General features: G+C 46.4%; 1 protein-coding gene across 5 annotated transcripts in view; it reads left to right on the top strand.

Moving 5' to 3' along the window:
* ARHGEF6 (Rac/Cdc42 guanine nucleotide exchange factor 6) overlaps positions 1-15026 on the top strand; it is a 117675-nt gene that overhangs the window by 17074 nt on the left and 85575 nt on the right. For 4 of the 5 annotated variants that reach the window (XM_072626562.1, XM_072626563.1, XM_072626561.1 and 1 more), the window contains exons 3-5: positions 6507-6591; positions 11164-11291; positions 12515-12716. In XM_072626562.1, the coding sequence (XP_072482663.1) occupies positions 6507-6591; positions 11164-11291; positions 12515-12716 (415 nt within the window). Of the gene's footprint in view, positions 1-6506; positions 6592-11163; positions 11292-11627; positions 11647-12514; positions 12717-15026 lie in introns of those variants that run through there. The other variant, XM_072626564.1, reaches the window with a different exon arrangement.

Genomic DNA, 15026 nt, shown 5'->3' with positions numbered 1-15026 from the left:
AAGTTCTTCTCAGGCTCAGTCTGGGAATGGGGCAGGAGAACATAGAGCACTGGACTAAGGGTCAAGAAGACCTGAATTCTAACCCAAGAATCTCTGCTGCTTAGGAGCCTCTGAACCTTGGGCAGGTCACTCAAAACCTCTCTGACTCTGTATCCTCCTTCTGAAATCAAGGTTTTATACTAGCTGGCCTCTGAGCTGAGGTCCCTTCAAATACCTGTGTGTGACCTTGGGCAAGTCACCAGAATCTCTCTGGGCCTCAGTTTCCCTATCTGTAAAAGGAGTGAGCTAAACTAGATGGCCTCTGAGTCCCCTTCCAGCTCTAAATCTTTGGTCTGCTGGCCTTATGAAATACACTCCCCATAGAAACGGCATGCTGTTTTTATGGGCAGTTACATTAAGAGCTGACTCTTGGTAGGGTGGTTTTTTGTTCTAGCTCTGGGAGCGGCTAGGAGCTGGAGTGCCAATTGCAGAAGCCCAGCCCTGGCAAGAGGTGGGGTGGGGGCTCAGTGATGGGGCTGGAAACTGGGGGGAGGGGAGAGAAGAGGAGGGGGCTGGGAGCTGGGGGGAGGGGAGAGAAGAGGAGAGGGCTGGGAACTGGGGGGAGGGAAGAGGAGGGGCCTGGGGCTCTGATGGGGGAATAGGGAGGGAGGGGGATTGAAGGCAGCAGGTGCTTTGGAAGTCATGTGTTTGTGAGGCGGGACCGATCGCAGCAGCTCATTTGGCCGGGCTGGTTAACAAGGAGAGAGGCTCTCCTTTCTCTCATGCCTATTTATTGTTGGGTAGGTTGTCCAAGGACAGGACTATTCCCATTTTGTCATCTTGGGGGCCTCCTCCAGCACAGGCTACTTCTCAAAGATCAGCCTCGTCCACAAGAGTTCTTTCCCTTTTTGTGTGTTCAAGCCCCTCCCCACCCCCACCCCCAGGAGTCCCAGTAGCAACAATGACTTCTACTTCTCCCCTGCTTTCAGTCTTTGCAAGGCTCCCTCCCCCACAAGACCTGGGGCAGAAGTAGTATAAAAGTTATTGTCCCCATAGTACAGATGAGGAAACTGAGGCTGAGCAAGGTGACCTTCCTCGTACAAGGTCGTCTTATTAATGACAAAGATAAAGCTGCCACCTGTTGTGTCTGGGCTTTTTGGTGCCTTGGGTCCCCTGGCCCAGCCAGGGAAGCCTATGGGGAAGAACTCCTTGACATCATGTCTTGTTACCTACATTCATAATGGAAGGAAATGCCAAAAATCAGGTAAAGGTTAGGGAAAAAAATCATTTTCCCCCATCCAAATTCACAGACCCCTCTGCCATCTTTCTGTGGGCCCCCAGGTTCTGAACCCCCAATGTAGTCTCTTAAGGTCTGCAGGGCACTTTGCTATATACTGAGAAACCCTGGGATGGATAGTCTTGGGCCTAGAGTCACCAAGACCTGAGTTCCGTTCCAGTTCTACCTCAGATATCTATGAGCTGTGTACCCCTGAGCAAGGTACTTCCCCTCTGTTTGCCTCAATTTTTCTTCTCCATAAAATGAGGGCAGAGAAATCATTCCTCTCTGATACTTCTTTTCATCAAGCCAATCTTAGGAGGTTGGTAGGATCTCATTTCCATTTTATGGATGAGATCACTGAGGCTCTATGAAATACAAGAGACTTACTCAGGGTCTCCCAGCAAGGGAGTTTGTGTGTTAAGGGACTGGTCCTAATTTGTAGGCCAACACCTCCTCTCCTGTACCCTAGAAGTGCCGGTGCAGAGCACTGTGATAAGGAGAGTCAAACAGGGCAGGCACCTGGGGACTTTGCTCAGCTTGGTATCCCAGGGAGCCCCTAGCCCTGAGTCCTTGATCCCCATTCCAGGAAGCCCTAGTGATCGATCGAGCAATCATTCGATTTTAAGGATTGAAGGATCTCTGCAGTTATTCCTCCTGAGTACCAAGCAGACTGTGTTCCCTTAATTGTTGAAAGGACAAAAGATAGATAAGCAGATAAGGCTTTCACATTTCCTTAAAATTAGAAAAAATCATAATGAGCGGCACTGTGGCATCATGGGTAGAGAACTAGCCTAGTAGTCCAGAAGACTTGGATGGAGACTTGTCCCTTTCTGGCTGCATGATCCTGGGCAATGGCCTGTTCCTCCCTGCTCTGGGCAGCTCTTAGACTCTATGGGGCGGTGATGGGTCAATCTGTATTCACAGAGGGAATTTGTAGTCCCTTTCTCTAGAAACTTAATGTACATACTTAATGTATATAGAAATAGAAGAAGACTTATTTGAAGAGTTCCTAAGGGTGTAAGAACTCTTTTTACCAACTGAGCCCCCAAATCCTAGGGGGTGGCCTGAAGCACATGGAGGCCCAGTTGTGGTCAACGGCTGGGCCACCATAGCACTCATTCCAGAGTCCACTCTTCCTCTCGAATACAACGTAATAAACAAGAACAGTCCAATCAATATGCAAAATAAAGAACACCTGAAAAAGCCTGACATTTAGTAACAAAGGACCCAAGTACCAGCCCCCAAATCCTTTTGTTCTCCTGCCCATTCTCCCTGCATCCGAGTTTGATAGCCGTTACATGTTTACATGTTACTTTGCTACATGTTACTTTACATGTTACTTTGTTTACATGTATTATACGTTATATAAGATGTCCATGTACAGAATATATTCATGCACATTATTTATCACATTTGCAAACTGGTTACTTCAGAAAAAGCTTAATTGATGCCTTTTCTTTTTATATCACAGCTCCTCGGTGCTCTTCACCCAAGCATTGAACCCTCCCTTGTTAATAGGGGAAAACAATTAAGCAAAAACAATCATTATGTTGAGAGCATCTGACAGCATATTGAAAATCTTGCCCCTGTGGTAGCCCTCCCCCCCTTTGAGGAGAGGAGGGAAGGCATGTTTCATCATTTAATGAGCTTTAATTTGGACATGTTGAGTTTGAGATGACAGCAGGCCATGCAAGTAGAGATGTCTGACAGTTGGCACTTTGAAACGGAAGTCAAGAGAAACATTTCAGCTGGAGATATAGGTTTGAGAGTTATTTGCTTAGAAATAATAATTGAGTCCATGGGAACTGATGAGATCTCAGAGGTATAGAGAGAGAAGAGAAGAGGACCCCAGCTGGAGCCTTATGGGATACCCATGCTAAGAGGAAGGGAGATGAGTCATGAGGTAGTGAGGAAGACCAAGAAGGTAGCAGGGAGAGCCAGAAGAGGCAGTGGCTTGGAACTTCAGAAATGTCGAGAAGGAAGAGGACTGAGAAAGAGGCCATCAGAGTAACCATGAAGACACCATTGGTAACCTTGGCGAGAGCAGGTGTAGTAATTTCATTCTAGCTATTTCTTCAGGTCTGGGCACTTGCAATTGCAATTTGGCAATTTCCCTGGGAAGTTTGGGGCTGTTATCACAGGACCAGACAAACAGCCTGCTCTTAAACGGTCAGAAAGCAGTCAGCCTGGCCACTGGCTCTGATAGTTCCGATGGGCTCCCATGGCTCCCACACACCATCCAAACACCTTTACTAGTAGCTGCTTCTCTCCTTTGAAATGGAGAGAGACTTTAAGTAGGCTTAAATAAATGTCCCTTCCTTAATTTAAGCCTTGCAAGTAAAGGCTGCTTAGTAGACCAGTGGTGGAAGAATTTGAGCAAATAGCTTTGAAAGGAAGAAATATAAACTATCAAAACCACATGAAAGAAATTTTGACAATCATTGTTACTCAGTGAAATGAAACTTAAAACAATCCTCTCACACCCATTAAGCTAGCAGGGATGGGAAAAATCATTGTTGGAGGGACTGTGGGAAGACAGGCGTGCTAATTCACAGCTGGTCCAGCTGTGAATTGCTTCAACCGTTCTGGAAAACAATTTGGAATTATGCAAGAAAAATTACTAAATTGTTCATACCCTTTGACTCAGACATTCCAGTCCTGGGACTATCCCCCAGGGAGGTTATTGACAGAGAGAAAATATGTACAAAAATATATACATAGCAGCCTTACTTGCCCAAGGACACCCAGTTAGTTAATGGCAGAGCTGGGATTTCCACCCAGTTCTTTCGACTCCAAGTTCATTGCTTTTTCAGCATTGTTCCACATTGATTCTTCTCAGTGCTTGTGGTTAAGAGTGTAGAATGGTGAAAGCTTTGTTTTTGTTTTTGGCTTTGCCAAGCACAATGCCTGGAACTGAGGATTCACTTACTAAAATGCTGGTTTAATTGGATTTAATTTCCTCAAATTTTGTGGCTATTGTAAACATCGGTGCTGTAGGGCTGCAGAATCCTCAGGTCTATTTTTAGAAGCAGTAGTTAGGAAGAGACGGAGAAAGTTTGCCTGGACAGGGCCCCTGACTTATTCTGGGTTAGTAATGTGGAGCTGGTGGGCAATAGCATAACATGTTTTAGCTGAGTTCCTGCCAAAAGGATGAGAAGCTTTAGCTGAACTCCCCTCAGAGGCATGGGAGGGTTTCTGGAGACCAAGAAGAATGGTTTTGCTTTGGTGAGTTCCATGCTGGTGGACAGACCTGCTACTTTATAGAGGAGAAAAGAAGAGATTGATTCTCCTTGGCATATAGATCTCCCCCAAAAGAAGACCGGGGGGGTGGAGGGAACCTTTGCAAAAAAGATCGCTCATTGTCAAGTTCTGCCTACCAAGATAGGGTGGGACTTCATGATCATTGTGGTTTCTCTTTCCCTAGCTTGAGTTGAAAAAATCTCTGCTAATGCTTGTGCGGAGAATAGAGCTGATAGGTGACTCGTTACATGATGTGACTGCCTGTTGACAGGCTCTTTCAACAAAGATTTAGTATGTGCTCTTTCACTGTGGGAGATACAAAGATGAATAAGGACTAGTCCCTACCCTCTTGGAGCTTAAAATCAGATTCTCTGCAGCAAATCTACATTTCCTTCAGTGCTTTCTCTTGTCTTGCTGCTGTACCCTACCCCAAAAATCTTCTACTTTTTTTAGGGCCACCATTTCATTTGTGCTTTGGCCAGACCCACTTCATTTTACGAGTGGACATGGCCAGTTGCTAGCCAAATGGTTCCTGCTCAAGTTCCCCAGAGCCATTTTCCCCACTAGATGGGGTATTTCCCTGTGTCTGCTCAGTCTGAGGCCCCAAGGGCCCACTTGCCCTCTCCCATTAATCCCTGATCCAAGTCATCTTGGATCTTTCATTCACACTGAGAAATAGCATGATTTAATGGAGTCCAGAGATCTGCTTTCCAGTCTCTGCTCAATCACTTATTGGCCTTGTGACCACGGCCTGCTTCCATACTTTTCTGGGCCTCAGTTTCCTCGTGTAGAATGGAGATGATAATAACAGTATTTGTACTACCTGCTTCACAGAAGGCTCTTGTTAGTTTCACAAGTCAATGCAAGTGCTAGTGCCCATGTTAGACATAACTATTTAAGGGATAGTTTAACTAACAAATCCCTTTGGGAAAAACGAATATTTTAAGTATGGAACCTAAGCATTAAGGTAGAAGTTCTGGTATCAGCCACTGATTTCAAGCAAGGAGCCCAAGTCCAGGAAGGCGGTTACAACAACAACTCAGAGCCCAGGCCGGCGACTGAGGCGCAAATAAAGTGGGTGTCAGGTAGAAGGCCTGGGCAGTATGAGGGGAGAGTCAGGACCTAGGCACATGGGCTATGTAAGGGGGAAGTAAGGCCATTCCTGTTCTCAGGACTTGGGAAGCAGGCCTGAACCTGAAGTGGGGGCCTGGAGAGGGGCAGAGAGAGGGGACAGTGCCAGACAACAAAGAGCCCCAAATAAAGAAATGACCCATTAGGATAAAAACTGAAGTGCCAGCCTCTTTTATTGGAAGTGTCACCTCATTTATCTGTTGCTAATTATAAACAGTGACAGCCACACAAGCATGGGAGGCAGTGTGGTGCTGTGGCTAGGGTGTTGCATCTGGAGTCAGAAAGCTCTGGGTTTTAATCCCAACTCACTAGCTGTGTGACCCTGGCCAAGTCCCTTAGGTTCTCTGAGCTTTAGGCCCTTCTTCTGTCAAACAGGGATAACAAGAGTGCCTCCCTCTCCAGACTCAGATGTTTGTGAAGGACCCTGTGAATTTTAGGGTGTCATACACATGGGGGGTGGTTACAATGGCAGGGCAAGCTAAGTGCTTGGAGATGGCCTGGGAAGGGAGAGGCTTTCCTCTTGTACACCTTGAGGTGGGGGGGGGGGGGGAGGGCTCGCTCTCACCTGCTTTTCATGTTCTGTTCTCCTGTATTAGGCAGACTGATGGGCAGGTTGGCTGGCAGGTCAGGTGAGTGGGTGGGCAGGTGGGCTGCCTCTTTTTTTTGGTCCCACAGTATACACTGAGGCTTGCTTCTTGGCTTTTCAAATTGGGTTGGTGATCTGGAAGAAGATGCCCCTTCCTTCCTTCCTTCCTTCCTTCCTTCCTTCCTTCCTTCCTTCCTTCATTCCTTCCTCCCTTCCTTCATTCTACCATGGCCTGGTAGCTTCAATCTAGGGAGTCCCACAGTTCACCTCTCCCTTTTCTTTCCCCTGCAGGTCTTTGATCCTTGTGACCTTTACACAGGCAGCAATTTCTCCAGAGTGCTGAGTACCCTTTTAGCTGTCAACAAAGCCACTGAGGGTAAGGCTGGGAAGGGTGTGTGTGTATGTGTGTGTGTCTGTGTGTGGGGGGGGGAGGAGGGGTGAGTGGGAAGGCTTCTTATTTGTGTCTACTGTGCCATAGGCATCTCTTGGGTACTCCACGGCCTCCTGCTCACCCAAGGGACATTTGGTGGGAACAGTTTTGGTATTAAGGTTGGTTACTGTCCTTCATTCTCCAAGAGGACCAAACTGACATCACCATGATAAAGTGAAGTTTCAATGTGTCCAGCTGTGGCTAATCAGACCAATACAAGCTCAGAATGCTCTACCACAGGTTGGGCACAGATAGTCTGTATGAACATCTGGGGTGGGTACTCCGAATTTACGCATCCTACGTTTCCTTTGTGCCGTTTCAATTCTATTTTGCTCATAGAGCACAGTGCCCTTTCTGATGTGGGCACACCATGCTGTACGCCATTAAGGTATAAAGGTATAAAGGTATAAAGGCTGAAACAGACATATTGCAAATACCCAGACATCTTTGCATAATGTCAAGAACAAGGGGCCTGCCTTCTGCCAAATAATCAGATGGGTGGCATTACGGACTGGGTGGGGGTCAGTGTATGGGGGGAGAGAAGGGTAAAGGTCAGTCCCCTTTCTCATGGGTTGCAAATTGAGGCCCTAACTCCCCTCTTTCCATTAGAGAGGCAGATTCTTAGCATCTTTTCTTTCCCCAGCTTCTTTCAGCTCTGGTTACTGGTGACTGGACAATGCTAGATTTGGGGTTAGGGGGAAGAAGACAGGGTTCTAGTCCCTGTCTCTGCTAGCTGCTTATTGCGTGACCCAAGGCAAGCTACTTCACTGCCCTCTGTCTCAGTTTGCTCATCTGTAAAACAGATAATAACAAAACCTTCAAAAACAGGGTTGTTGGGAGGTGCGCAGGTGATTTAAGGTCCAAAGGCTTTGAAAACATCATCAAAACTTTCAGCCACTCAGTGAGTGGAAGAATTATCTGTATATTTGTATATTTCCACATCTGGGGAACCTGCAGCCTCAAGGTCACATGTGGTCCTCTAGGTTCTCAAAGGAATTTGTTCTGTGAAGTTTGGATTCAGTCAAAGGGCCGCACTTAAGAACCTAAGGTTCCCCACCCCTGCCCTGGCCTGTTTTGAGTACTTCATAGAAATTCTAATCATAATATCATCTGCCTTAACTCTCTAAGTTTACAAAGTGCTTCATATACATTCTCTGTTGATATTCAAAGTTGTCCCTTGAGATAGGTGCTAATATCTCCATTTTACAGATGAGGAAACTGAGGCTGAGAGTCATAACTCTCACCAACCATGTTGATTTACCTAAGAGATCAGAATATGATGATAAACTTTGTGTGGAAAGCTTCCCCTTTTAAAAATCATCTAACTCCTTCCAGAATATGGTGGGGTTCTCCTTGTATCTGGGTAATTGGAGATTGCGTCTATTGAAAGCTCAGTTTTGATATTTAAACAACTGGGTGGCCAAGGGGGCCAGAGGGCTGGCCTGAGCTTCTGACAGACTTGGAGTTGAATCCCGCTGCTAACCGTTCCTGATTGGTCGACCTTGGGCAAGTTACTTAAGCAGCTTCCTCAGCCTCAGTTTCTTTATGTGTAACTGTTGGGGATGGAAGCTCAATTCCATGTGGACAGTCTCGGGCGGGTAAAGGTGGGAACTTCTAAATCTTAGAGTTCTCACGAGACCCCCCAGGAAACGGCTGGGAATCGAGGTGAACCGAGCTATCTCGTGTATTTCCGCCTCTTCCTGTGAGAAACGTGATGGGAGAGAGCTCTCCCCGCCCTGGAGATTGTCCCGGATCTGGGCACACTATTGTTATCTAACAGCATGGTATTCAGATGCAAACTATGCCGCTGCAGAGCTTAAGTAGGATCAGGAAAGCCTGAAAGCGCTCTTGGGCGGAGGGGCGCGGAGCGGACAGGACAACAAGGCTCCGCTTTTCCTCTCTCTTCTCTCCCCTCCCCTTCTCTCCCCGCTTGTACTTCTACTTCCAATCTCTTATTGCAAGATCTTTGCCTCCTTGGGAGATCTTTCTCTTTCCCTCTTAAGGAAGAATTCCCCTGCACTTGTAACTAGACCCTGAAATAAAGCTCAACCCTTGTTCGACTCTGGAACATCCTTTCTCTCATACGAGCATCCGGTTTGGCCAACCGAAGACCTCGGGAGGTGAGGTAAGAAGACTCGGGTAGCCCACAGGCCTCTAGGCCTGGCATGTAACAATGACAGGAGCTCACATTTCCCTATAGCACTTTAAGGTTTACAAAACTCTTTCCATATATGATCTCGTTTAACCCTCAATGATCCTCTGAAGTAGTTGCTATTATTGGACCCATTTTACAGATCTGCAACCCGAGGCTCGGAGAGGTAAAGTGATTTGCCCCAGGGTCACACAACTAAGATATCTCTAAGGGAGGATTGGAGCCTAGGTTTTCTTGACCAAAGTCCAGCATGGCAGCCACCATGTAACCTTGTTTCATTTACCTCTAAGGCCCAAATTTCTTCTTCTGTACAAAGGAGGGATTGGACTGTATGAACCAGAGTTCCCTTTTAGCTCAAGATCTGGGATCCTGTGTGTGAATTCAGGCAAATGACATCCTCTCTCTGGACCTGAGTGACCCTTAAAGTTCCTTTTAGTTCAAGGTCCATGATCCTGTGGAATCTCTCGTGGGATGAATAAAATCACCAACCTTTTGTTATGAGCCTCAAATGAAGTCATGAGTGCTCAGCCCAGCTTCAGGCACTGTAAAAATGTCTCCTCTTGTTAATGGTTAATGTAATTCAGCTGCAGTTCACTAAGTACCTACTGTATTTCTGTTGCTGAGTGAGAAGGGAAGAGATTCCAAGGTCAAGGCATGGCTCTGCCTTCAAGGGGCTTCTGGGTTGGGCAGTTTTTCCCCTGCCCCTGGAACCCATAGGGTCTTGGGAAGACCAGATAGACACCCAAGCTGACCCCTTAATGGACATCCCAGTCTGAGGGTTCAGGAGTCCTTGGCACAATTGACAATGGCAACATTCAATGTGAAAGGACATCACAAACTGCCTTGGCTATTTTTCTTCAGCCTAAGGTATCGTTGGAAGGCTTGTAGCAGAAAGCTCAGCTGATTTCAGGAACTGGCTATGACAAGCATCCCTGTGGGGGCCACACAAGTGATACCTTCTCTTGCCAGACTCTTCTGATCAGTTTTCTAAGGCCCTTCCTTGCCACTGCTGTTTCTAAGAATACAATGAAAAAAAAAAAAAAAAAAAAAATAAAAAAAAAAAGAATACAATGAAGTGGATGTTAAGACCCACAGTCTCAGGGAAGTCACTTGGCTACTGAACTATCTCCTAGGGAATGCTGGGCCTTTGGAGCAGAGGAGGAGCAGAGCACCCTCATTTCAATTTGTCCCAAGGCCAGCCCCCAGCTTCTGCACACAGTCAGCCAGTGGGGAAGGCAGGGCCACACAGTAGCCTTGCTTTCAAGTTTCAGGAGGTTTAGAGGAAAAGTAGATCCTGCATTGGCCTGGTGGGGGTTTTAATGGGTAATCACCCATTCAGTGGCTGCCAGATACACACACACACACACTCACTCTCTCTCTCTCTCTCTCTTTCTCTCTTTTTCTCTTTCTCTCTCTCTCTCTTCTTTCTGTCCCTCTCTCTGTCTCTCATTCTCTTTTAATCTCTGGGTCTCTTTAGCTTTCCCGGTGGAAGGGAAACATTGTAGACCATGCAGGCCACACAATTTCTTACATGTGGATGTGGGAAAATGACTTGATGGAGGGCCAAAAAGAAAAATTAAAAGGAAAATTGGAAATATTTCTCAACGAAGCAGTTGCTTATGATAATAATTAAACTTTCTAGAGTACTCTAGGTTTGGCAAAGTGCTTTACATACATTGCCTCATCTAAGCCTCATAACAATGCTGGGGCATAATACCCATGTTACAGCTGAGTACACTGAGGCTCAGAAAGGCAGGATGCCTTTTCCCCATAGTTACTCACCTAGTAAGTTTCAGACACGGGATTTAGACCCAAGTCTTCCTGGTTTTAGGTCTTTTGTTCACACCGTCTCCCACTCACTATATTTACTTGGGTGCCAGGTTACCTCCCCCTTAACCCTCCTGGGTGACAGAACAGGGCCTGAACCTGTGGGGAAGAGCTGTCAGGATGTGACTGTAGGGGGAAATATGACTGTGTGATCTTCGACCTTACAAAGGAAATGTGACCAAGATATTTGGGAAGGAGCCTGGGCCCCAAGAGAGGCTGAAGCAATAGTTGTCCAGGACGCGGTCACAGCACGGCCAGTTGGGAAGGAGCTCAGAGCCAACTTGCCATTCATTGATAAGTGACTTCCTGTTACGTGGAAAGGTTTGGGGTCCTAGGCCTTGGGTTTGAATCCCAGTTCTATTACTTCCCAAATGACCTTGGCCAAGTCTGCTCCTCTCTTGGGCTTTGAGCTTCCTCTTTTAAAGGATGAGATCAGATTACATGATTCCTTTCCCTCCCTGCTTTAGCTATTCTGTGTTGTCATATAAACAAGCAACTTGTAGATGGGGCTTACATCTCTGTCTTTCTTGATCCCACAGATCACCAGGTTTCAGAAGGACGATGCCAAACTTTTTCTTCCATTAGTACTGTTTCCAGTTCCCAGATAAACCTCTCAGGAGCGGTTTCTAACTCAGCACCAGTGCTAAGAAGGCAATCAAAGGCAGCAGTATGTATTATACCTGGGGCAAGTCACTTGAAAGGCACCCTTAGCTGCATGGGGCACAGCGTATGGGAGGGGGCAGGCAGAGACTGTGGGACACCAGTGTGAGGCTGCTTATTGGGGAAGCTACTGTCAAGAATGGTGGGTGGGAAAGAAATTTGCCCCAGTGTGCTGAAGGCCTGCAAGTGTTGTCTGCATCCTCCAAATTTAGTGCCTTGGATAAAGCCCCTGTTGCCCTGCCTTGGTTGCAACTCTGCTCTTTGCTGCTCTCCTGTTAGGTATGTTCCAGTTGGAAATCTTGGCCTGTGGTGACATCCTCAGTTGAACTCTCACCCTTCTTCCCAGTTAGAGGATCTTTTAGGTGGGGGAGAAACTTCCCAGCTACCATTGTTCCACAGTAGAAACAGGGCAAAAGTTTTCAAGTGCATTCTCTCACCTAGTCAGATTATATCTGAGTTTGCTCCTCTCCCCTGGGGAGTGGGGGGGTGGACCCTAAAAGCTGGTATCCTTAACTTCATATAACCCAGTCAGGAGAGTGCCAGACTTGGAATCAAGAGGGCCCTGGCTTCAGATTCCACTCTCTGCCACTCTGGGGCTCTGGGCAAGGCATTTCATCTCTGTGCCTCAGCTTTCTCATTTGGAAAATGAGGATGATGATAATAGTCCTGACCTCCCAGGGTTGCTATGGGCTCCACTACGAAAAAGTAGCAAGAGTATCTTCCAAATCTTAAAGACTGATGGCCGTACAGTGGGAGGAGAGCTGGCTCTGAAGTCAGGGATCCTGGGTTCAGATCCTGCCTCCGTTGGTTCTTACAAAATATTTTGCTTCCACGGGTTGGCCTTAGTTTGCTCGTTTGCCTTTGTGGTCCCTGCCAGCTCTAGTTCCAGGATAACACCGTTCTTTTCCTTTGGAATTGTCCTCTCTCCCCCTCTTTCTTGACTTGTATCTTTCTTCTTTTAACCTTGTGGTCCACAAACCCAGAGAGGCTTTCTCTTCTAAAACATTAGTCCTCCTTTCCCTCTCTGCGCCCTCCAATCCACTTCAGTGACCGATGGGATTGGCTTCCCGCCTCCTCCCATGTCCTTTCCAGTGACCTGGAAGGGATCCCAGGCAGCTTGGCTTTGGTCATCCATTGGGGGAGGTTGACCTATTTCTGCTTTTTTTTTGGTTCTTGCTCTCCTTTTTGCTTTGATCATCACTGAACTGGCCTTACGTCCTTTTGTACCAGGAGATGACTGAAAATGGGAACCACCAGTTGGTAGTAAAGGCAAGATTCAACTTTAAGCAGACCAATGAAGATGAGCTCTCAGTCTGTAAAGGCGACATCATTTATGTCACTCGAGTGGAAGAAGGTGGCTGGTGGGAAGGCACGCTCAATGGGAAAACCGGCTGGTTTCCTAGTAATTATGTCAGAGAAATTAAGCCTAATGGTAAGTAATGCTTGGTAGAACTTTCTGACAGGAAGACTCACTGGTGTTTTCTTAAGCATTTACATTTTTTTTGGTAAACGTCCTTGGCATTTCCCAATAACCCACTTTGGAACAGCCCCTTGTAACACAGAGGAAAATCAAACAAGGCAAAGTGACACATAGTATACACTATGTATACATAGTATGACACATACCATGTATGACAGTGTAGGCAGCATTCTGTATCCATAGTCTACCACCTCTCTATTGAGAGGAGGCAAGTATGTTTCATCATCAGTCCTTTGGTCATTCCGTTCTTCTGAATTCTTATGCTTGTGACATCTTTGTGTATATTATTCTCTTCTGAACTTTCCTCCCGAAGGTTTTTTGTGAGCATCACTGACCAACAGCAAATTTGAGGCTGGACATGCATCTCTTTAACAAAGGCAACATAATAATAGAGCAGAGAGATCCAGCAAAGCCTCTCATTTGGGCTTGCTATGCCAAGCTGTGCTTTAGGAACATCAAGGTTGCAGGCAACACAAAGAAAGCAATGGCTCCACCTTAAGTCGATCCCTTCTTCTGCCTAGAGACTGAAGCACATCCAGCCTGTCAGCGCCTGTCCCATGGTGCCTGCCTGCTGACCTCAGCCTCTTGGGATGGCAGAATAGGATAAGCAGATATGTCTAGAGGTCTTATGCTAACTTCCTTGTTTAGCCAGGGGCTCTTAAGGAGGCCTCAAGAACAAATGCCTCATCGATGTGTCAGAGAGAATGGAATTGTGTGTCTGAAATGGACTAGGCTGAGGGGTCATCTGGCCCATCTGAGTGAGCCTACTTGGCGATCATCTCAGACAAATGGCGGTCCTAACTGCCCCTAGAGAAAGGCAACCATCCGACCCCTCTTTCAGCCATACTTTGTGATCCCTGGATTTGGGAAGCTTGCCTAAATGCCTCCTGTTACACAGTGAGCCCCTGTCCTTGTGGTCCCCCTCTCAACATTCCTTTTGCTTTCTGGAGACTATCACCAAGTAGCTCTCTGTGGTGCTAATCTGGCCAGGCCCTGCTTCAAAAGAAGGGGCTACAGGCAACTGTTTCCTGGCCTACACCAGTTCAGGAGAGATGTTTAAATGACCTGCTGCTCCTCTGGGATTTCTAAGCAAGTGCCTTTTGGGAGTATTCAGTCTCCCCACGACTTTTCAGACATAAATCTGCAGCACTAAGTGAGGTATGCCTGTGATGCAGTCTGTATTTATTGGTACTAACCTTTTTTTTTTTTTTGAGAGGTAGCCTGGTGTAGTGAGTGCAGAGAGGGCCCAATTTAGAGTCAGGAAGACCTGGGTTCAAATCTTGCCTCTGACTTGGATTGACTGTGTGACCCTGGGCAAGTCACTTAACCTCTTAGTGCCCCAGTCAATTAACTCTCTCTTAAGATTCTAAGTGGCTGCCGAGCTGCCACTCCGATTCAGTAGAGGGGTTCCTGGCTCTCATGAAGTCAATCACTGGTTCAGACCTAAAAAGCTCCCCAAAGTTTTGATCCCCTATTTGTAGAGTTCTTGATATTTTCCCCATTTTGAACCTTTGGAAGGAATATACTTTGTTTTTTGTTTTTTTCCTCTTTTCTTTTTAAAAAATATTTTATTTTTTCCCAATTACATGTAAAGACAATTTTTAACAGTCATTTAAAAAAATCATGAGTTCCAAATTTTCTTCCTCCCTCCCTCACCTCCCCCCTCCCTGAGATAGTGAGCAGTTTGATACGTTTGTGATCATGCAAAACACATTTCTATATTAGTCATGTTGTAAAAGAAGACACAGACCAAAAGGAAAAAACCACACAAAATAAAGTGAAAAATAGTATACTTTGATCTGCTTTCAGACTGCATCAGTTTTTTCTCTGGAGGTGGATAACATTTTTCATCCTGAATCCTTTGGAATTACCTTGGATCATTGTGTTAGTGAGAAGAACTAAGTCTGTCATAGTTGATCAGTGCACAGTGTTGCTGTTGCTGTGTACAGTGTTCTCCTGGTTCTGTTCACTTCACTTTGCATCAGTTCATATAAGTCTTTCCAAATTTTTCTGAAATCAGCCTTCAGTATGTACTTTGGCAGATTGTTCAGAGTATGGAGCTGGGCTCAATCAGTTCATCAGTAAACATTTATTAGGTACCACCTGTGTGCCAGGCACTGTGCTCAGTTTGAGACCTCTCTGGGGCCTTCCCCTGGGGCCTTGGCTCCTTCTTCCTAAGGATTGCCTCCTTGGCCATTGCTGACCCCTGTATCCTGAGCTCCTACCCACTTTCTCCCTAGCTTCCTGAATAGTGATAATTAA

This window comes from Notamacropus eugenii, chromosome X (genome assembly GCF_028372415.1).
Source record: "Notamacropus eugenii isolate mMacEug1 chromosome X, mMacEug1.pri_v2, whole genome shotgun sequence".
Lineage (NCBI taxonomy): Eukaryota > Metazoa > Chordata > Mammalia > Diprotodontia > Macropodidae > Notamacropus > Notamacropus eugenii.
Note: the sequence above shows the minus strand (reverse complement) of the source record. Positions and strands in the feature narration are given on the sequence as shown.